This window comes from Nicotiana tabacum, chromosome 10 (genome assembly GCF_000715075.1).
Source record: "Nicotiana tabacum cultivar K326 chromosome 10, ASM71507v2, whole genome shotgun sequence".
NCBI lineage: Eukaryota > Viridiplantae > Streptophyta > Magnoliopsida > Solanales > Solanaceae > Nicotiana > Nicotiana tabacum.
In genome coordinates this window covers 66,744,239-66,768,190 of record NC_134089.1, presented here as the reverse complement: position 1 = coordinate 66,768,190, position 23,952 = coordinate 66,744,239, and the positions used below count along the sequence as shown (strand labels likewise).

General features: G+C 39.2%; 1 protein-coding gene across 3 annotated transcripts in view; it reads left to right on the top strand.

The window, feature by feature from the left end:
* The first annotated feature begins 6,032 nt into the window (after positions 1 to 6,032).
* The window catches only part of LOC107781999 (sister chromatid cohesion protein SCC4-like), a 72,549-nt gene continuing 54,629 nt past the window's right edge, over positions 6,033 to 23,952 (top strand). The window contains exons 1-6 of one of the 3 annotated variants that reach the window (XM_075222949.1): positions 6,033 to 6,490; positions 6,590 to 6,741; positions 8,009 to 8,150; positions 20,306 to 20,422; positions 20,662 to 21,154; positions 22,091 to 22,129. In XM_075222949.1, the coding sequence (XP_075079050.1) occupies positions 6,278 to 6,490; positions 6,590 to 6,741; positions 8,009 to 8,150; positions 20,306 to 20,422; positions 20,662 to 21,154; positions 22,091 to 22,129 (1,156 nt within the window). In that variant the 5' untranslated portion in view covers positions 6,033 to 6,277. The remainder of the gene's footprint in view (positions 6,491 to 6,589; positions 6,742 to 8,008; positions 8,151 to 20,305; positions 20,423 to 20,661; positions 21,155 to 22,090; positions 22,130 to 23,952) is intronic. The other 2 variants (XR_012695538.1, XM_075222950.1) reach the window with 2 other exon arrangements.

The window sequence follows — 23,952 nt, the reverse complement described above, 5'->3', positions numbered from 1 at the left end:
AGTGTTCAACAAGTACATACGTTCACTTATGTTCATTTCTAATTTTCTAGCATATCCTAAGTGATCACATTAGCAAGAAAATATATAGACATTCGCAAATATGGCATGATACGGGTCCTAAACTACCCGACAATTAACATAATAGTAGCTATGCACGGACTCTCGTCACCTAGTGCGTACGTAGCCCCCACATTTAGTGACAAATGATTCAATTATTACACCTATGGGGACAATTCCCTCTTACAAGGTTAGAAAGGAGACTTACCTCACTCCAAAGTGTACTTCTAACACCAAGAACGTGCTCAAGCTCTCAATTTGGAGCCGAACAATCCAAAACTAATTAAGCGAGGTAGGATCTAGTCAATACAAGCTTATAAGATTGCATTCTAACTATTAAAGCAATTTCCCAGTCTTAAATAGAAATTTCCTAAAATCCGACCCCGGGCCCACGTGCCCGGATTCCGAAATTTTTTGAAGAAAGTTGTTCTTTATAACCTAAAGATAAATAATATATGATTTCTAATTCATTTCATAACCAATCTTATGGTTAAATCTAACTTTTATCAAAACCCTAGGTTTTGCTCTAACCCCATGATTTTACCTTAATCTTTATGTGCTAATCTATCCAAGACTCAAGTATTAAACCTGAAATAGGTAGGATAAACGTACCTCAAGATGCTAGATGAAAATCCTCTCTCAAGAGCTCCAAAATTACCCAATGGGTAAGTGAAAAATAGCCAAAATGGCTTAGAGCCCATATTAAATGAAGCTCACTGCTTCAGTGATTTCCGCATCTGCGAGAGGAAGGCCGCATCTGCGGAATTGGCCAAGCGAGTTGGGATCTCTTCTGCGGTCTTGAAGCCGCTTCTGCGCACCCGCTTCTGTGGCTTTGGCTTGGCCTGCCTTGGCCGCATCTGTGAGAGGATCACCATTTCTGCGGTCTCACACCTGCGGCTGACCAACCGCAGGTGCGGTTATGACAACAACCTGAAGCTTCAGCTCTTCCCAAATTTTCCAACTTCAGTCGAGCCTCGTCCGATTGACGCTCGGGGTTCCCAGGCCCCGCACGAACATACCGAAAAGTCTAAAATTATGAAATGGACTCGCTCGAACCTTTGGAATGCCCGAAACAATGCTATATCTAAGAATCACCCCTAAAACCAATTGAATCAAACTTATGAACTTCAAGTTCTTCAATTCACTTCTAACGTGCCGAAACGTACTTATACTACTCGGATTGACACCATATTTTGTGGGCAAGTCTTAAATGTTATATTGGACCTGTACCGGGCTCCAGAACCAACATACGGCCCCGATACCAACATGATCAATCATTAGTTAATTTCTTTAAATCCTTAGAATTTCAGTTTAATTATTTCTAACAAAAATTCACTACTCAGGCTAGGGACCTCGGAATTCGATTCCGGGCATACGCCCAGGTCCCATATTTTCCTACGGACCCTCCAGGACAATTAAAACACAAATCCGGATCCGTTTGCTAAAAAAATTGACCAAAGTCAAACTTAACATTTTCGAAAATCTTAAGGAATCAAATGAGCCTATTTCAACCCAAACTCTTCCAAATCCCGAACCAACCATCCCCGCATATCGTAAATTAGTTAAAGCAAACGTGAAAAGTTTTATTTAGGGGGACGGGGTTCTAAGAAGCAAAACGACCAGTCGGGTCATTACATCTATGGTACTACTTTTATGCATTTGAACATCTCTGAGAGAGTGAGAGTTAATTCTTTCCATTTGATATCCCATGTGTGTTTAAATTGCAATTTATAAGTTGGGATTCTCTCTTAAATGTGAGGGCGCATGAGATTTGAGTTGTGAATTTAATCTCATTTTCAATTAGAAGGAATGACCAAAGAAAGTTAATTGTGGTAAAGAGGCAAATTGTAAAGCTTTAGTGTCATGACTTGATTGCTACTTTGATTTGCATATTGCTTGAGCACTTGAAATGTGATGAAGTTCATGAGAAGTGTTTGGTAATTCATATGCTTTGGAGTAATTGTTGGTACCAATCGAAGTCATGTATTTGTGCTTATAGTAGACCTTTTTGGCTTGACATGATATGAATGCACTATTAAGTCAAATACTTGGGAGGAGATTTTGTCGTTTTCATTGCTCGAGGACAAGCAATAGTTTAAGTTAAGGTTGTCTAACGGGTGGGCCGGGACGGGCTGGGTAGGTAAAAGTTGAAACCATCCGGGTTTCGAACCGGGCCGATTATGGGTTAGGGGTTATCGGGCTTAACGGGTTCGGGCTTAACGGGTTCGGGTTCATCCGGGTAAAAAATGAACCGTAAGGGTTACAGGTACAAGGGGCCGGGTTAGTATTTTTTTATTTATTTATTCTTTTTTGTATTTTGTATAACTATTGTAATTTATATTAATATAAGGTAAAAATATAAAGAATACAATGAAGATGGAAAAAGAATTGCACTTATAAATTGCAAGTGCTACATTTATTTCAAAATTCAAACTTACAAATTAAAAAGTTTATATTTAACAATAAGTAAATTAACAAAAAAAGAGTAATTCAAAGGTTTTGCATTGCCTTAGACTCTAAACCCTTTTAAAAAAAATTTGAAATCTAGCCTTTAAACCGGTCAGTGCCGGGCCGGTTAACCGGTTCTACGGGGATTTTGGTTGACCGTGTTTGACCAGTCTGGTTAACCGGATGAATTAAAGTGAACGGACCAACCCCCTAACCCCAGTAACCCAGCCCACCCGGCCCCCTAAGTACTGGGCCAGACCGGGCCGGTCCCGGGTCAAGCTGCCCCATTTGACACCTCTAGTTTAAGTTTGGGGTTTGATAAGTTGGTATTTTACCAACTTATCTTGTATTTAAACCTATACTTTTGCTATGTTTGAGTGATAAAATCGTGTGTTTAATGTCATTTACTTCTATTTTACAGGTTGTATGTGATTTAGAAGTAATAGCGAAGAAACCAAGTGAAAACAAGTCAAAAAGGAGCTAAAATGGACAATGAGAACTTGCTCAGTGATTTACTCTTCGCGAACGCGAAGAAGCAGGAAGCCAGACTTTCGCGAACGTGAAGTACCTACCGCGAACGCGAAGCATCAGGACTCAAACCTTCGCGAACGCGAAGATCAAGGGAAGCAAACCCTCGCGAACGCGAAGGTATATTCGCGAATGCGAAGAAGAAAATGGACGAGAAAACTGGGCAGTTTTGGAAATTCATATTTTTGGCCCCAAACCCTTTAATACCCAAACGAGCTCATTTGTAAAGTATCTCTTGGCTTATTTTCAGCTCCAAACATTAGAGAGAACAAGGTGGGAAGCTAGGGTTTGCACACACACTTTAGTCCTGAAGATTTGAAGCTTGTGGTTGAGAATTTCTTACCCATTTATGTTTATTTCTTCATTTCCTTGCTTTGTATTGTATATCTAAGTGTGTAATATTTTATCCAACACTTGAATCTTATTTATGGGAATATTCATATTTAAAGTGTGGATTAAATACCTTGTTGTACTTATGTATTGAATGATTTTTATTCCTTTATGAAGTGAGTTATTGTTACTTAATTATTCTTGTTCTTTAATGTTTCCAAAGGGATTAGCTAACCCTAGAACTTTCCCATTAACTCCGAATTAATTTTGGGAAAGATTATTTGGGGTTGGAAAAGATTAAGTAACAAAAACTTGAGGCTTTAACCCTCATTTTATAGATTCTACCTAGGGATAGGATTGAACTACTTATAGCCATATCCGGGTGTGCTTAATCTCTTAATTGTTTTAGGGACAATTCAATTAGAATGTTTTGTTAGTCTTTGGAAGAAGCTAATATAGAATTATTATCCGTGGCTAATTAACATAAACTCGCTCATATTTGTAAAATCGTGAAATACATTGGATCGTTACTTGAGTGTAATTCCCGATGCATCCATCCTTGTAGCCATTGATCATTTTACTTGCTTTCTAGGTTAGTTTACATTTCCGCATTTAGGTATAAATATTTTCTCAAATCTATTCTTAGTGTTTGGCACTGCATAACAAGTGATAATTCTCTTACATTCATAATCGCCTACATATTGTTCTCTGTGGGATTCGACCCCTACTCATAGTTGGGTATATTATATTGCATGAGATTGTGTCCATTTACTTTTTAGTAGTGGATTTGGACGACATCAGTTTGGCGACTATTTATGCCCCAACTTGACTATGCTTCACTGTCTAGGATGGTTAAATGACGATAAATTGGCTCTAATTGTGAATTTCATGTTTTGCAGGAGCAAGTTGTGCTTATGGAGACTTAGGATAGTGTTTGGAGCTAAATTGAAGCAAAGGAAGCCTCTTGGAGCTGAGGACGTGTGAAAGAAGAAAGAAAAGAAGAGATAAAATGATGAACCCTCTTAGCGCGGCCTTAGCGCGACCGCGCTAGTCTGGTCCGGAGCATAAGTTTTGGGGTAAACTTGGAAGTCCGGGGGTAATTTCACTTAACCTATATGAGGTCAAGCTCGCCCAAAAAGACATTATCAAGGTTTTTACAGTTGAGTTGAAGGCAAGAAAAGGCAAGAGGCAAGGAGGATAATTCGACATCGAGTTCTACCTTTCTTCCTTTTGTATTTATCATTCATGATGAATTTTGTTGTTATTATCAACACGATTATGAGTAGCTAAATATTTAGTCTAGGGTTTTGATGGAACCTGTTAAAGGATGAACTTTGTGTTATGTTAATATAGTTTGCCCAATTTAATCTCTATTTGTTTAACTACGTTCTTGTTGTAGTTAATTGATAGGATCCTCAATTAGATATGCCTATTTAGTATGTATTACTCGAGAGAGAGTGCATATTTAGGTAATTGTTGAACAACACCACTCCAAAGTATATGATGAATCAATAATCGAGGGTTTAAAGGTGGGATTAGGGATAACGAAACCTTGGGGGCGATCTAAAGTGAGCTGTAATAAAAGCCAGCTAGTGTAACTTCGGAGAGTGCGTCTAGTAAATTGTCATAATTACTCGGGGAGAGATTTACGGTAGTAAGAGTGCTCATGATCGATAGAGACGATTAGGCAAATCTATGCGAAATATAACAGGAAGAGATTCCATCAATAGGGAAAATCACAATCTTAGATCCTTCTCTTATTTGTTTACAACTCAGTCATAGTTAGATTTTAGTTTACTCAACTTAATTCAGTTATAGTTCGTAAAAACATCATCAATTGTTATTCAAAATATCTGGGAAGTTGATTACGAAGAATTCAGCGAGTCTGACGAAAGTAATTAGTAGGTTAATTCCCTGTGGGATTCAACTCTGAGCTAAATACTCGGATTATATCTGCAACGACAGCTTGTTCTTTTTATAAGGTATAGTTGGGCGTGATCACATTACAGTTACTCAGGTGAGACGGCAACATACATGTCCTTAGGGTGACGATACGGGTTCTAGGATTCGTGATTTCCTCATATTAGACCCTCCAATTTTCACGGGATTTAGTACATCAGAGGATTCCCAAGATTTTCGAGACAGAGTAGCCAAAGCCTTCAAAGTTATGCATGCCAGAGATAGAGAGTCATATGAATTGGCATCATATAGATTACATGATCTAGCCGCCGATTGGTATATCACTTGGGAGATATCTAAGGGAGGCCTGTTGGTATATCTATATCACTTATAGAGCCCTGTAGATATGCACCTGTGCAGATAATATAATTTTATATTTCAGCTTGTGTTAGCCATGTCAGCTTTCCAAATTGTACTGTGCTTATCAGCTATGTTTATGATTGTTTAGTTTATCCGTTTATATTCATGATTAGTAGATTATGAGCAAGTTTAGTGATGATCGACACTTAGTATTCGTTATTTGTCGCGGCCGTAGGTTGGGCCGTGACAAGAAAAATATTATCTATTGTGCAACGCACAATTTTGTCAAGTGAATTTCAACAAATTCACATCTATATTTTTGATTTCTAAATATGAAAAACATAGTCCGATTTACGCAGAGAAAATCAATTTGTTTATTAAAATAAAAAACATATGAAAAAGAAGAATAATCGCGCGTGTCGAAATCCAAAAGAAGTCCAAAATAGTCCGATTTACAAGGGTCACTGTCCCAGTCATTTCACTGCGCGAGTCAAACGGGTTGACCCAGATAGACAAATCCCCAATTTGAAATGCCCCCAAAAATCGTAAAATTTCCCCGCTAATTAAGCCTCCGGTGATATATAGCGGTTGACGGCGGCGAAGGGGAAGCGAACGGTGGCGTAAGGAGACAGGTAACTCTAGGAACTTTGAAAAAATGGAAGCAGTGGCGGAGGGACTTTGGGGACTCGCAGATTATCAGGAGAAGGGGGGAGAAATTGGAAAAGCCGTGAAATGCTTGGAAGCTATATGTCAAAGTCACGTTTCGTTCCTTCCTATTATCGAAATTAAAACTCGGCTTCGGATCGCCACTCTCCTTCTTAAACACTCCAATAATGTCAACCATGCCAAAGCCCACCTTGAACGCTCTGTAAGTCATGTGCTTAACAGCAACAATTATGCTGTAATTTGGAATTTAATAACTTTTTTAGTGCTGGATACTGAATAACTATGCTGTAATTGGGTTCAGCAATTGCTGTTAAAGTCCATTCCGTCATGCTTTGAGCTCAAGTGCAGAGCATATAGCTTGTTGAGCCAGTGTTACCAGCTAGTGGGGGCTATTCCTTCGCAAAAGCAGATACTGAACAAGGGTTTAGAGCTTATTTCAACTTCTGAAGATGGGTATGCCTTCTCTTACTCCTTGTATTACTATTGATGATGGCTGTTACAGCACATATAGGCAAAAGCTAGTAGAATTATGGTGTGTTTGGTAGGAAGGAAAATATTTTCCAATTTTCCCATTGTTGGTTGGCTTAAATGTTTTGGAAAACATTTTCCTTCAATTGGGGGAAAATGTTTTCCCTATCAAAGAGAGGGAAAATATTTTCCCAAATTTTTTTCCAACCTTCCCAATTCGTCATCTCCACCAACCCCTACCAACCCACCCCCACACCCTCCACCACACCCCAGCCCCAACCCACCCTTGCCCCACCCCACCCTCACCCTAAATAAAAATATTACTAATAGTACTTTCTTTTCATGTTATAGATAGAGTATTTTTTTTCATTTCAACAAATAAGTATTTTTTTTTCACGATAAAAAAGTATTTTATTTTCATTTTAACAAAAAAATATTTTTGAAAAAGATTTCCTTTCATTTCAACAAAATAATGTAGTAAAAGGTATTTTCTTTCGTTTCAACAAAATGATCTAGTAAAAAGTACTTTCTTTAAGAGTATTTTTATGTTGTAGAAATAGTACTTTCTTTTTCAACCAAAAAAAGGGTATTTTTTTAGTTATGGAGCACAAATTCTAACATTGTTTTTGCGTAAAAAGTAAAGCAACTCATCAGTTCCTTTGGGTTTATGTGAATTTTTAGAAGAATAATTAAATTCTTTAAAGAAAATAGAGTCATGAAAATGTTGGGTATTTGGGGGGGAGGGGGGAGGGGGAGGGCAGGAAATATAGGGACTTTGGGGTGAGGAGAGTAGCATAAAAAATTATTTTCTACTCTCTAACCAAACACTAAAAAATATTTTCCGAAAAAAAGTTCTCACTCACCAACCAAACAAGGGAAAATAAGTGATAAAACCACTCATTTTCCATGAAAATATTTTCTAGGAAAACATTTTCCATGGAAAATATTTTCCGTCATACCGAACACACCCTTAGTGTTTACGACGAGAGAGCTAGTTGTATGAGTCCTCCACTCCTAAGCAAGAAGTTAAGAGTCGAGTCACAAAGGGGGAGTGGAAAAGCCACTATTGGGTGGGGTTTACCAAATAGAAGAAAACAGGGGCACAGTTACCAACTGTGATATTCTATGGTTTAGTAAGTGTAGTCAACTCTAAAAAAGTTCACAATTGAGTTTTAAGTCTATATTGAACTATTGATTTTGACTTTGCATGTGCTGGATTTATTGTGATTGTAACCACACAACTTGCTTGAAGATTTTCTGGGAGGTTATGGTACTGCAACTTCAATTCTCAGCTAGCAAATGCTCTTACAATTGAGGGAGATCATCATGCTTCAATCTCCGCGCTGGAAAACGGCCTAATCTGTGCAACTCAAATGTGCTATCCTGAGTTACAGGTTAGATACAGCCTGCACAATATCTTAGATAAAATCAGTTTGATGTTGCCTAGTGGCAAAGTTTTGAAGCTGCAAATTCAGTATTTTTACTGTACTCTTATTCTTGATCTGATATCTTTTTTTTTTTTTTGTTTTTTTTTTGTTTTTGCTTTTAATGTTTCTTAATTGCTATCTTAGGCATTGGATTATTGTATTTGCATCAATACTTATTGTGTTCCTGTATATGCATCAGCAATGCAAAACATGAAGCCTTTAATCCCCATGTCTACTGAGTATTTACCTGTACAACAGTCGCAAGACATATTTGACGTGAAACTTGGGTTTTGACAAAAGTATAGATAAGAATGTACCGAGTTCAATGATTACATCTGAGAAATTATGAACATTGTCCCTTTATCTGTAAGATGAGGTTATGTGTGCAAATTACTGGAGTTGTATGTTGATAAAGCTTCAAAGTAATCAGAAATCAAAGTAATGCAGTAACGATCAAGAGAGTTTGAGGAAGCAGTGTTTTGAAAAGCAAATAGTGCAAAAGGCGGCAAGACACCTGGGGCTTTAAGCGAGAAACAAAGCACTCGCTTCTTCGAAATAAGACACACAATTTAAAAAATTACATAACATATATGATTTACTACTTTCTTCTAATAAAGGGTGGTGTCTTGGTTGGCTTGCGTGAACCTAGGCTGTTCCGTTGGGTACTTTCTGCCTCCCACCATTATAGGTATTGGTGATTGTTCACCAATACCTAGCTGATGTGCACCCTGGTCTCCTATGTTTTCATCTCACTTCGCTTACCCATCGAGCAGGAAAGAAAGTCGGCTAGGCCACACCCTTCAATGCCATATAAGAATTTACTACTTATAGCATCAAAATTGCTGTCACCGTTACTAATTCTAGTATCCAACATACAATTATCTAGTTTTATATTTGCAATCACCATCATATTGTATACATAAGAATCTTACAAGTTGGAAACAATGAATGATTTATTTGGAATTAGAACAAGAAGAAGAAAGATGGTAGAGAAAGAGTAAGACAGAGCTTCCTGGATGTAGGTAGCATAAAGAAGCAATGAGAATGCAACATGTCCTGTGACTCCCTCCTGTCTATTCTCCTAATAATAAATGCTTCATTCCCTTTTTTCTTCGTAAAATATATACTTATGGTTTTTGTATGTGTAAAGATTAAAAGGAAAGAGAAGAATATTCTAGAGTAGATGATTACTATTATCTTTAGAGAATATAAAAAGAAAAGAAAGTAAAAGAATTGAAATGGATATAGATTTATGACGTGTGGATTTTGTTGAAAGTTTTATAAATTAATGCATTGCCATGTATTTTTCTATATTTTAAAGAAATAAATAGTAAATCAAATGCCCCTTCTAAAAAATAATGAAACAAATGTTTACTAAGAAACGTTTTAAAATATGAATAATACATGTTGATTTTTATTTTGATTGAAAATGTTTTAAAAATGTTGAAAATCAATTGTGGAACCCAATTTCTAGAATATGTTTGTGTTGCTATGATGTTGTTATTGCTTTGTATATAATTAATTTTTACACTTTTGCATTACATTTATATTAGTTTAGATCTTTGAATTAATAGTCCATATATTCTTCAACTTTTTTGAATTTTCTATTATTTTGTCCTTGTTTTATGCAACTTTTATAATTTATCTTTTTTTTTTGCTTACTTATAATTGGTAAATTAAAATTCATGAGGCTTACGCCTTGTCCTGTCCCTAACTTTCGTCCATGCCTTTAAAAGCTAATTTGGAACATTAATTTCATATTAACTGATTAGTAGTAATTTGCGAAGATCCATTTAATTATTTTCCTCACATTCAACTTATAAATCACGAACCAAGAATGAAAATTAAGTAGAGAACCAAAAAAATTATTGGAGAAAAGAATCATTGCCTGCAAGAGAGACTGTAAGTGAGGAGTAGAAAGAAGTCCAACAGCAGAAGTAAAAAACTTGCACACAAAAGATGAAAAGAAAATAGTCATATTGAAGAACAAAAAACAACAATAAAAAAGCAAATGAAGAAAGGAAAAGAATAGTGGAAGAGTCGTTGCAGACCAAAGAACAAGAAGAAAAGAAAAGGAAAATATAGAAAATGCTGAAGCATATCTAGAGAGATATCCTAGTAATCAAATAACAAGTCGTATTTCTCTTTTTTATCACATCTTTTAATGTCACGTTCAAAGAAACGATGGCTTCTCGTTCAGATTGCAATAGTCACTTTATGCTTCAATGGTTGAAGCACACGCTTCTTTAAAGTTGTTTCGCTTCACCCTTGATTTCGTGTTGGTATCACTTCTAGTGACAATAATTTTTCTTAATAACACTAGAGGAATTGACAAGCATTTTATGGTTTAATGAGAGATTGGAGGGAAGCGAGAGAAAGAGAGATAGATGGATCCGAAGTCCGTTTAGGTAACTTAGCTTAGCATTTATGTCGTCATTTGGCATAGTGAGAAGATTTCTGTTCTATATACTTCACAAGCGTCTGCATTATTGAAACAATTTGAGTCTCACAATCAACATGAGGTGCCATAACTACATTTAAGACATTGCCTTTTATTTTCATAACTTTTAAGTAGCTTGTTTTTTATGAGATGGATATGAGAAAGCTCGGGAAAAATATTATTGCTGAATTAAAGTGTTGTACAACCCTATTTATATACAGTGATTACATAATAATAGGTATTTACTTCCCGATGTGGGACACTATACATGACTAACTACTTAACACTCCCCCTCAAGCCGGTGCATATAAATCATATGTACCGAGCTTGTTACAGATGTAACTAATACGAGAACCAGTAAGAGACTTAGTGAAAATATCTGCTAGCTGATCATTCGACTTTACAAACTTTGTAACAATATCTCCTGAGAGTATCTTTTCTCTGACAAAGTGACAGTTGATCTCAATGTGTTTAGTCCTCTCATGGAACACCAGATTTGACGCAATATGAAGAGCAGCTTGATTATCACACACCGGTTCCATCTTGCTGATTTCTCCCAACTTCAATTCCTTGAGCAACTGCTTGACCCAAACTAGCTCACACGTTGCCATAGCCATGGCCCGATATTCAACTTCGGCGCTAGATCGAGCAACTACATTCTGTTTCTTGCTCTTCCAAGAGACCAAATTACCTCCTACTAGAACACAATATCCAGACGTAGAACGTTTATCAGAAGGTGATCCTGCCTAATCAACATCTGTGTACCCAACAATCTGCTCGTGGTCTCGATCCTCGAATAGTAACCCTTTGCCTGGAGCTGACTTTATATATCGAAGAATGCGAACAACTGCATCCTAGTGACTATTACCGGGAGAATCCATAAACTGACTTACAACACTCGCCGGAAAAGCAATGTCTGGTCTGGTCAATGTGAGATAATTCAATTTGCCAACTAACCTCCTATATCTCGTAGGATCTATAAAAGGCTCCCCCTGTCCAGACAGAAGCTTAACATTCGGATCCATAGGAGTGTCAACAGGTCTGCAGCCCATCATTCCAGTCTCCCAAGAATGTCTAAGGCATACTTCCGCTGTGAAATAACAATACCTGAGCTAGACTGAGCGACCTCAATACCTAGAAAATACTTCAATCTGCCCATATCCTTAGTCTGGAAGTGCTGAAAGAGATGCTGCTTCAGATTAGTAATACCATCCTGATCATTGCCAATAATAACAATATCATCGACATAAACCACCAGATAAATACACAGATTAGGAGCATAATGCCGATAAAACACAGAGTGATCAGCTTCACTACGAGTCATGCCGAACTCCTGAATAACTGTGCTGAACTTACCAAGCTAAGCTCGATGGGACTGTTTCAAACCATATAGTGACCTGCGCAGCAATCGGCATACAAGACCACTAGACTCCCCCTGAGCAACGTAACCAGGTGGTTGCTCCATATAAACTTCTTCCTCAAGATCACCGTGGAGAAAAGCATTCTTAATGTCTAACTGATAAAGAGGCCAATGACGTATAACAGCCATGGACAAAAAGAGACGAATAGATGCTACTTTAGTCATGGGAGAGAAAGTGTCACTATAATCAAGCCCAAAAATCTGAGTGTATCCTTTTGCAACAAGACGAGCCTTAAGACGATCAGCCTGGCCATTCAGGCCAACTTTGACCGCATAAACCCAACGACAACTAACAGTAGACTTACTTGAAGGAAGAGGAACAAGCTCCCAAGTGCCACTCACATGTAAATCAAACATCTCCTCAATCATAGCCAGTCACTATCCTGGATGAGATAGTGTCTTACCTGTAGACTTAGGGATAGAAACAATGGACAAAGATGATATGAACCCTATTTCCTTTGTTTTAGTTTTTTGACCCTATTTCCTTTTAATCTTAATAACCCTTTTCTAGCTTTGAAACAATTTGACTTAAATTTTTCATTTTACCTTTAATGACAAACTTTTTTAACCACACAAATGTTATAGCTTGTTTAAGACCACAAGTTTCAAAAGTTTTATAGCTACATAAATCTTTGACATGTTTAAGATCACAAGCTCCAAAAGTCTTTATTTTTTCTTCAACTCCGTGTGAAGTCACACAGGGTTATATGAACTGAAACGGTAGGAGTATCACATATGATACTAGAAACTAAATTTAGATTGGATACGGGATTTAGTTTTATAGGTCAAGGTATTATTGAAAACAAAACTTTATCTAATTTAAAGCAAACACATTTTAAATGGATATATCCATACTTAAGTATGAAAAACCAAATATGTGATGGCAACTACAATAATCCAATAATATGATTCACTAGATTACAATCCTTGCATTATAATGCATGCATAACTTGTGCATGAAACAAAAGATCTTTTATTGTATAACCTAATCCCGTCGCAAGTTACAAATAGAATCCGTTAAGAACACATTCTCTATGTTACTTGGCTGCGGGTTCAAGCGTCCGATACTTATAGAGATCTAGAAGTCAGATTTGTCATTTCCTAAATTTTATGACTCAATGATGCAGTTAAGAGTACGGATATGGGTGTTGAGATACGACTAGTATTTATAGAGTATGCGATGCTGGTGTGTGTATATACTTGATTGAGAAGTCACTGAACGAAAAGAAATATGAATACTTTGTGTAAATACCTATCTTATTGCACAAATATATCACGATAAATAGCAAACATTCCTATTACTTTACTTAAATAGGTGCATATCTATATGCAGCCATGCACATACATGCATATATATGTAACCCAAAAATTGTGACTAAAAGCCCTGACCAACCTATGCTTCTTTGTGTAGTTGTGGTCAATGCACTTTAAGTGAATTGATCAAATGCGGTGCGTATACCACACCTTAAAGGGTTTTTTGAGGAATTGTGTAATATAGCAAATTCTATAAATTCCATTAGTCATAACATATATGATCATGGAAGAACTGGTTCAGATATTTAGAAGTATTTACATTACATGAGTTGCAACGCAATTATCATTACATTGTACAGAATGTCTCAATAACATGTTTCTCTCTCATTCTTTTTTTGTCCTCCAATTTACATACTGACCCCATACTGCTTCTTGGAGATGGTCGAACGTTTTGTTTTTCTTAATTCTTGTAGCTTTTGGGGTTTCAACATTTCCTGCTATAACATAGAGTAATTCATCTTTTTTTTGATAAGGTAAATTATATTAATCAAAAGGGAGAGAACTCCCGTATACAAGAAGTATATCAAAAAGTAGAGAATTTACATCAGAACAGGATTCTCTACAAAAGACCTCCAATCTTCTATGCAGATGGATGCTATATGAGTGCACCAAAAAGCGATCAAAGATAAAAGACGATTCTTAAGATGTGAAAAAGGAGACTCAATCCCCTCAAAAGCTCTCCTATTTCTCTCCCCCCAAACTATCCACATGAGAGCTAACAGGGCGAATTTCCACGCCTTTTGCTTTTTTCTTCTACGGAAACCGGCCCAGCTATGTAGCATTTCCTTTACAGTGCTTGGCATCACCCATTGAACACCAAAAAGGTTCAGGATCGCCCTCCACAAAGCCGAGGACACAGGGCAATGCAACAAAAGATGATGAACTTCTTCCCCGGAGCTTTTACACATATAGCACCAACTAACAAGTGTAATTCCCCTCATTCGCAGATTCTCAGCAGTCAAAATCACTCCCCTCGCCGCTAGCCATGCAAAAAAGCACACCTTCGTGGGCGCCTTAGGAATCCAGATCGAGGAGTATGGAAAAGAGGCCTCCTCTCTCACCAACATACTCTGGTAAAAGGACTTTACGGTGAACAGACCATCGCCACGCAAACCCCATCTCCAAGAATCACAAGATGGCTAAGGCCTGTCTTGCCCATATAGCAGTGTCAATAAATCTTAGAGCTCCGCAATCTCCCAATCTTGCATGTTCCTTCTAGATGAGAGGTCCCATACTACCCCCTGCATGTTCCTTACGAATTTGTTGGACCATCAATTCCTTTTGGTTTGAAACTCTGAAGACGTGGGGGAAGGAGACCCTCAGAGTATCCTCTCCACACCACCTATAATTCCAAAAGCTGATTCTCCTTCCATCTCCCACCTTATAAGAGATGTTGCCACTGAAGGATTCCCAATTCTTCATGATGCTCCTCCACATGCCACACCCGAAAGGTGTTGTGCTTGCCTTGGTCCTCCAACCCCCTCCCGTGGAATCGTACATTTCTACTATGACCTCCCTTCATAGAGCATGCTCTTCTACCCCGAATCTCCATAGCCATTTCCCCAACAAAGCTCTGTTGAATACCCTAAGATCTTTTACTCCAAGTCCACCCCATTTCTTTGAGGAAGTGACTGTCTGCCAATTCACTAGATGATACTTTCTAGTTCCATCCGCTGCATCCCATAGAAAGTTCCTTTGAAGCCGCTCTAGTTTTTCTGTGATGCTCACAGGAGCTTGCAACAGGGACAAGTAATAGGTGAGCATACTCGATAAAGTGCTTTTAATGAGCACTTCTTTTCCGCCTTTTGACAAGTACTGTTTCTGCCAGCCTGCTAATCTTTTTTCAACCCTTTCAATCACTGGATTCCAAACTGTAGTATCCTTATGCGAAGCGCCCAATGGGAGACCCAGGTAAGTAGTGGGAAGGGAGCCCACCTTACATCTGCGAAGATAAGACAAAGCATCAATGTTAGCAACCTCACCCACGGGAAAATCTCACACTTGCCGAGGTTGATTTTGAGACCTGATACTATCTGAAACCACTGCAGGACCTGCTTCAGGTAGGTCAACTGATCCATATCGGCATCACAGAAAACCAGGGTATCATCCGCAAAAAGCAAATGAGAGACTCTTCGGGCACTGGGCACCCGATCGAAGCTGAGAATCCTCTCAAGAAGCCTCCTCCCGCTGCTCGATCCATCATTTTACTCAAAGCATCCATCACTAGAATGAATAGCATGGGGGATAGGGGGTTTCCTTGCCTGAGACCCCTGGAGCTGCCAAAGAAACCACACGGGCTACCATTAACCAGGACAAAGAATCTGACTGAGGAAATGTAGAACTTGATCCATCCCCTCCATCTTGCCCCAAACCCATCCACATCATAATGAAATCCAGGAACTCCCAGTTGACATGGTCGAAAGACTTCTCAAGCTCCATCTTGCATAGTAAGCCGGGATCTCTATTTTTCCTGCTGGAGTCTACAAGTTCATTTGCCACCAAAGCAGCATCCAGAATCTGCCTACCTTCCACAAACGCATTTTGGGAGGACGAAACAGACACGTCAAGAACCTTCTTGAGTCTATTGGAAAGCACTTTAGAAATGATCTTGTAAATGCTCCCCACGAGACTAATAGGCCTGTAGTCACTGATATAAGATGCACCTTCTTTCTTAGGCACAATAGTAATAAAAGAAGCATTGATACTTCTCTCGAAAACACCATTCACATGGAAGTATTCAATGGCTTCCATCAACTCCCCTTTGATGGTGTCCCAAAAGAGCTGAAAGAAGGCCAAGGAGAAACCATTAGGGCCGGGGGCCTTATCACCAACACAACTCGACACAGCCTCGTGCACCTCCTCCTCCTCGAAAGCCCTTTTTAGCCATTCACTGTCTCCCTCCCCTATGTGGTTGAACTGTATTCCCCCCAAAGTTGGTCTTTAACTAACTTCCTCTTTGTATAAGTTCTCATAAAACCCCACTATCGCCCCTTTTACCTCCTCCTCTCCCTCAATCCTCACCCCATCCACGACTAAGGACTCTATGAAGCTTCTCCTTCGATTTGCAACCCCACCCTGTGGAAAAATTTGGTATTCGAATCCCCTTCCTTTAACCATAACGCCCTCGATATTTTTCCGCCAACTAGTCTCCTGAGCTATTGCTAACTCGACTATTTCCCTCTTAACCTCCCCCAATCTCTCTTTCTCAGATTCATCTAACTCCCTCGCCCCTTCCCCTCTCTCTAGATTCCCCAATTCATGCATAAGCTCCCTCATTTTAACCTCTACCCTCGCAAAAACCTCCTTATTCCACCTAATAATATCTCCCTTGAGCAATTTAAGTTTCTTCGAAAGACGGAATAAAGGTGTCCCTGATACCCCGTAGCTTGTCCACCGTTCTTTCACCTTGTCACCAAATCCTGGCACCTTCAACCACATGTTCTCGAATCGGAAGGGAGCACACCCCCTACCTCTACATCCATCTAGCAAGATAGGCAAATGATCCGAAGTCAGCCTAGGTAAAGGAATCTGCAACACATTCGGCACCAGCTCATCCCAGGAGGGCGATATCAGAAATCTATCAAGTCTAGACCTTGAGTTGGAATCCTTCGCTCTGGCCCAAGTAAATCTTTCCCCTGACAGAGGAAGATCAATGAGAAAGTGATCATTGATGAAGTCAGAAAACTCCTCCATGGCCCTCGAAATCATACTACACCCTAATCTCTCCTCCGGGAATCTAATAGTGTTAAAGTCTCCCCCCAGAACCCATGGAATGTCCCATTCCCCCATCATATTAGCCAGTTCCTCCAAGAAAAACACATTTGACCCTTCTCCTACCGGTCCGTACACTCCCCCAAATCCCACTCCATCCCACTCACTCTATCTTTGACAAGAGCTGCTAAAGAAAAAACTCCCTTCTTAATCTCCTTTACCTCCAAGCTTCTATCATCCCACATTAGAAGAATGCCCCGGCACTTCCCACTGCTGGAACCCAGTCATATTTTACCCAACTACCTCCCCAGACACTCCTCACAATCACATCCGACAAAACTTCCATTTTTGTCTCCTGAAAGCAAACTAGGTTAGCATCCACTTTCTAACTCCCACTTTGATGATGACCCTTTTGTTTGGGTCATTCATCCCCCTCACATTCCATGAAAGAATTTTAACTTCCATAAAAAACAATATCCCCCTTCTCCCCACCCCCTCTAACCGAGCTCCCTTCCTCCCTGTCACACACCCGGCCCCTTCTTCGGTACACCACTACACCCCCTAAATTATTTTGCTTTGCACCTTGACCCAACTCCCTCCCTGCACCATTATAACAAGATTGTTGCTTAATCTCCCTCAACAGTTCTAACATTCTATCTTCCTTCCCTTCAAAAGAAACACCTAGAAACTTCCCAAAGTTTAATAGTTTATCCTCCATCCAAAAAGACATATCCCCTCCTCCAATCCGTGACGAGATTGGACAGACGTCTTCTATATGTACCCTTTCCTTGCCCCTACCGGAGGAATACAAGACCATAGCATTGTTAGCAATAGGAACTTTAGGTGCCGAAAGAATCTCGCCATTTCCTTGAGGGGTACCAATCTCTGAAATTAGGACCCCGCTGCTACAGGAATGACCAGGAATACCAGTAGGGTAGCAGGAAAGAGGAGAGCATGGAGCCCTTAGCGGCATCTTAACTGGAAATTCAGGTCCGGCACTAACATCAGATGGGGCATGCTCAACGATCTTCCCAGAAGAAGAAGAAGCTTGAAGTGTTGCCTCAACACAACTAAGCCCAGGAGCAGATGGGGGGCGATGGGACTGGGTCCATCAGAGGCTGGAGGCCGTGGAATAACAGCACCATCTATAGCCGGTGCCGCCCCTGGAGCAGCGACCATCGTAGAAGGGCGAAGGTCACTAGAGCTCGGTGCAGAAATGCCACTGTGTGTAGCACCATTGACAGAAGAAGTAAGAACGACTGTTCCCATATGCTTAGGAGCCTTAATAGACGCAACTTGAAATAATTTGGGCCCCTTAGGATCAATTCTAATAGAATTGGGAAAAGTTGCTGGGCCCATGTAAGGAGGCCTAGGCCTATACTTGCTGAAAACTTGCTTGGCCCTAGGATAATTAGAAGATGACCGACCCATTCTACCTTTCCAGCCCGCATCACTAATCCATTCACGTCTTTCCCTCCTGTTGAAATTTTGCCTTCTCCCAAATTCAAACCTCCCGTCTCTTCTCGATCTAACATCTTATTCCGGCTTAGACCACTGATCCGGTGAGCCCTCCCATCCCCTCAAAGACTGTTTTCTCCTCCCTTCCCTTCTATTTGACCTTCCCTTTTCTTCCGCCACTATCACAGACATAAAGATAGGGCGAAATTCAGGGTTCAACCACACTCTATAACTCAAGTAGCCATCTTCCACCACAGTGGAGACAGGGATTCTGCCCCCTTTCCTCACCACAATCTTCACTCGCGATAGATCATGTAGGCTGCAAGTGACATCAATAAAGCCCCCACAGATTTTCCCAATCTTCTTGAAAAGGTCAAGACACCAAAGATGCACCGGGAGACCCACCATGTTGGCCACCAATGTTTCGCCGGTGAAATGATGGTCGAGACACCCATCGTGCTCCACCCATCTGTCTAGGTGTAAAAAGTTCCCATCAAACCATCTGTTTCCTCTAACAAGAATTTCTGAAGCTCGAGACTCGTCGAGAAATCGAAAGAGATATTGCGTATCCCCCAGTTGCGTTATTTTCAACCCGTCATTGACGTTCCATGCATCTGCTGACCAATCCCTGACAGCCTCTGGAGAACCAACCCATTTGGAGAAAGATCCAATCAGACAAGATTTCAAGAAACCCTTGCGCCTGAGAGTGTGCTCCTGCCCTACGCCGAGCTTTCAATGACATCTTCCCTCAAGATCTAGGGTTGGCCAAGAGGCAGCTTTGATAAAAGACATTTTTTCCAGTTTTCTAGATTCTAGGAAGAAGTAGGAGCTTCTCTTTGTAGAATCCATCATATTCTAAAAGCGGCTGTCCCAAAACCCTGGCCTAGAGGCTGCTTGAAGAAGAAGAAAGAGGTTTGGCTAGAAAAACCTGAAAAGAAAGTATATCAGTAATCACAGTGGGTGAAAACAGCATATAGGAAGGGAAGAAATATTTCCGATGCTGAGCAAAGGAAAACAGTCGTCGGAATCTGGGGTATAATCGCCGGAAAATAGAAAAAGTCGTCGGAATTTGGTGAAACTAAGATGGGTAGGCTCGGAAAAACATGTCGAGAAGGCTGTGTGAAGAAAAGATTTTGAAAAGATGCCGGAGTGAGCCACACGCGCCGGCGCGTGGCTGAATCTCGCCGGAAAAAGCAGGCCTTTTGGCCGCGCTTGAGGGCGCGTGGGGGCTTGGCTGCCGGAGAAACTACTGGGGTTTGGTTGCGGGAAACTTGACTCTCAATGGGGGTGATGGAGTCCAAGCAAGAAGAAGAGAGAGAAGAGCCTCGGGGAAAGTGCCTGGGAGCATTCTCAACAGATTACTGTTTTTCTATTGAAACTTAGATAACTCAAGTTTGTAACATTTCACCTGAGTAATTCATCTTAAATTTATTATTATAATTATATATTTGTTGCCTTTTCTGGTTCCAATGAGGTGCTCTAGTGTCCAAACATGGGTTGTGAAATTAAAAAAGAACAAAAAGTGTTGGTTGGGAGACAAACTGATGGTAGCAAGCATGTATCCACTTGGAGTCCTTCCGGTGTAATTATGAACCTAGTGCCAGGTGTGTCTGTTTGTAATTGTTCCATGACTCGTGTTCTAAATCACAAGGACAGACACCTATATTTCTGATACAAATGATTTCTAGCTTTTGTTTGGTCATCAATATGAGTCATTAACTATATCCTTATGATCTGGTTATTTGTAGTGTTCACTATTTCGCTTCTTGGTGGTACTAGATGTTTTTTGCAACTTCAATCTTGCATGTGCACCTCATGCAATGGGAGAATGAAAGTTCCGTTCAAGATGCTGTCAACAGATGCAATGCAATATGGAAATCTATTGAATCAGAAAAAGTGAGTCCAGTGCCTTTACTTCTTTCTCTGTGTATGTACTGTGGAGTCCTTTTGCAGAGAATAGGAACATTTGTTCCTTTCTTTACTACAATAGCTTCGCTTGTGAACATTTTTGAATCTACATATTGAATGGATTCAATGCTGAGACAATTTCATACAATTCTTTTTATGAATGCTGATTTTGAAAATGGGGCTTTTGAAGTCAACTGATGTTCTATTTCTTCTTTCGAATTTAAAAGAGACAGCAATGCCTTGGTTTGCTATTTTACAACGAGCTGTTGCATGTATTTTATCTACTCCGGATATGCGACTACAAGAATGCTGCTCAACATGTTGACAAATTGGATGCTGCTATGAAGTGTGATCTACAGAAGACACAACAGATCAAGGAACTGACTAAGGAGCTTGATGCAGTCAATGAAAGTCTTTCTCGTTCTGATTTGAATTACAGAGACAGATCTGCTCTCTCTGGAAGACAAGCTCACCTTGAGGAGCAACTTAATAACTTAACAGGAAATGGCAAAGAATTTTCTGAACCGATATACTTTGGAAGTGTGAGACGGACGTGGGAAGACAAGCTTGAATTGGCGCCACCTCCTATTGATGGAGAATGGCTACCTAAAGGTGCTATTTATGCGCTGGTAGACCTTACGGTAGTTGTTTTTAACCGTCCAAAAGGACTTTTTAAGGAGTGCGTAAAGAGGATTCAGTCTGGCCTGCAAACTATTCAAGGTTGGTTCTGTGAAGCTGGGTGCATTAGGCTCTATATCTTTCACACTGTTTTACATTTGTCAGCCTTCTGATAGTTAGTACTTGGTTTTCTAATTTGGTACATGGGTTTCATCACACTTGGCAGCTTTGGGTAGCAACCTTAACTTTCAGGGTAATGGATCTGTCATGCATGTTTCCATATTTGGAGGATTAACTGATTTTTTTTTTCAACCTTTATTCTTTACCATGTAACCAAACTTCGACGACGGAATGCTTTTGGTCTAGCAAATCACGGGTTTGGTACAATATGTCACAACTTGCCGTACTACTAAATTATACTGTCAACTTAGTGCTCCAAACTCTCAATTTATGGCCAATTTTCTTTTTCTCTAAATCTTCCTTAAATCTTGAAATTGTTTGTACTTCCCATGATTCTAATTGACCATCTTAATTTGTTAAACATTGGAACTAAGTTATTTGAGGATCTTCTATAATTTAAGATAGAAACCTATCCTAGAGAAGGTATCAATAATGTTGAATCAACTGATCTAAATGAGCAATCCTCCAGCAATTACATTTTTGGTTAAGACTGCGTGAAGTGAACTCATTATTGTCCATGAACGGAAACAACTATTGTTTTAAGTTTGTTCTATAGGTTCTCTAGTCTTAGCAGTTTGTTCATGGGGTTTACTGTAAATTTTTTGTCCTTGCCCTGGGCCTAGCTAGATGTCGTATTTAGATAGGAACTGGAAATTACTATTAACCTTTCTGTTAAATTCCAATATCGTAAGCTTCTTGTTGGTAGAGCCTGTAAGTTTTCGTATTTGTCTTGAAAATTTTGCAAAAACACACAAATCAGCCCCTTAGCTAGAGAATGCGTTCTAGCAATTTATTTTTATTCCATCTGGTTTAGATTCTATTCTCATGTCTGAATTCTGAATTGTTATATTCATGCAGAGGAGCTAGAAAAGCTTGGGATTAGTGATGGAGTGAGAGGTAAGTGCGCTTGTTTCTATCTTAGATGGATTGATTTTTATCTTCCTTAAGCGATGTAGATCATTTAGATATCATCATCACTATTTTCTATCTTTGGTTTTGTTTCTCTTTTAGTAAGAAATAAAATCCTGTCTATCAATTAAGGATAATCATTCTATCTTCTAGCTAGAATGATAGTTAAAAATAAGGTCTTATTGAGCCCTATCTTTTTGGATAGAGATAGATTTTAGTATTTTCAAGAGTTTTAATATTCTAAAATCCATATCCTATAAATAGGAATTTCATGTACTTTATTTTGATGGGACTTGATTAATATTTGCTCATTTGGTATTACAACTTCTCTTTTTATCTCATTTTTCTTCCTCCCTTCTTCCTTCTTTCCCTCTCTTTATCTCTCTCTCCTTCTCTCGTTCTCTTCTCTCTCTTCTCTTCTTTCTCTCATTCCTCTCTCATTCTCCTGCCTTTTCTCCCTTCTTCTCTTAATAGTGCTACAACCTACAATTTGATATCAGTACGGGTAGGCGTCGATCGGTTCAATTCAGTTCTCAAAAAGATCAATTTGGTTTGTTCAGTTTTCGGTTTTTGATTAGGTGAACTGAAAACCAAACCGAAATTAATTTGGTTTTTTCGTTTTTTAAAAGTTCGGATTGGTCAGTTTTGGGCTTGGTTCCTCGGTTTGGACAAAATAGGCTTCAGGTGTAATTCTTTTCAAAAGTTACCCTTTTCTCAAAAAAGGTGTTATATTGAACTCAAATATCCAGCAATGACACAAGTAAATGAATAATGTGGACTAGCCCTTTATATTTCTATGTAATCAAATACTGTAAAAATAAGTTGTACACTGAAAAAAGAAAACAAGAATCTCAAATGTTATTGAACATGAAATTAATTAATTGTGTTTTATAAAACAATAATATAAAAAAAGAAGATTCTTTTAAGTTGAGACATACTATATTACTAATGCATAACATTTCTTCACCTTCAGTCATGGAGAACTCTTCCTGCGAGTCAGAGTATTTGAGAGTATAACTTGATACATTCTTCTTGCATTAATCCAATCTCTGTAATAGATGAGATGAAAGTTCTTCGTCATAGTTGCACATCCATGGAATCTGACAATTTTGAAGGTTTATTTTTTGTGTTCTGGGCCGCTCCGAGCTCTCTAACCTGGGGGTTTGGCACTAGTTTTATGCGGATTCTTGGAGAGGGGAGGTCATGGAACCCTATAGAACACTAACCAACCGAGGCCCCTTAAGAAGGGGGCTGAACAGGCTTCGGGTTGTCCCTTTGCAGGTTGGGCCATGCCAATTCCTCCCATTTGACATGTATACTAGACTAGTCGCTGCTAAGTTGCAAGAGTTCTAAATTGTTTAAAATCTCTAACTTATAAATAAAACCCTCCTGTACTTTGTTGAGGTGACTTATACTCCCTCCGTTCCAATTTATGTGAACCTGTTTGACTGGACACGGAGTTTAAGAAAAAAATGAAGACTTTTGGAATTTGTGGTCCTAAACAAGCCAAAAAAGGCCCAAAGTATTTGTGTGGTTATAAAAGCTTCTCATTAAGGGTAGAATTGTAAGTTTAAGCTAAATTATTTCTAAATTTAGAAAGAGGTCATTCTTTTTAGAACGGACCAAAAAGGAAATAGGTTCACATAAACTGGAACGGAGGGAGTATAATATTATATAAATTGATTTTATGATTATGATTTCTTGCTCTATCTCTTTGTCCTCCCTCTTCATTCTTTTCCCTCTTTTTCTCTCTCTTCTTTCTCTCATTTTTCTCAATCTTCCTCTCGTACTTCTCTATTCTTCCCCGTTCT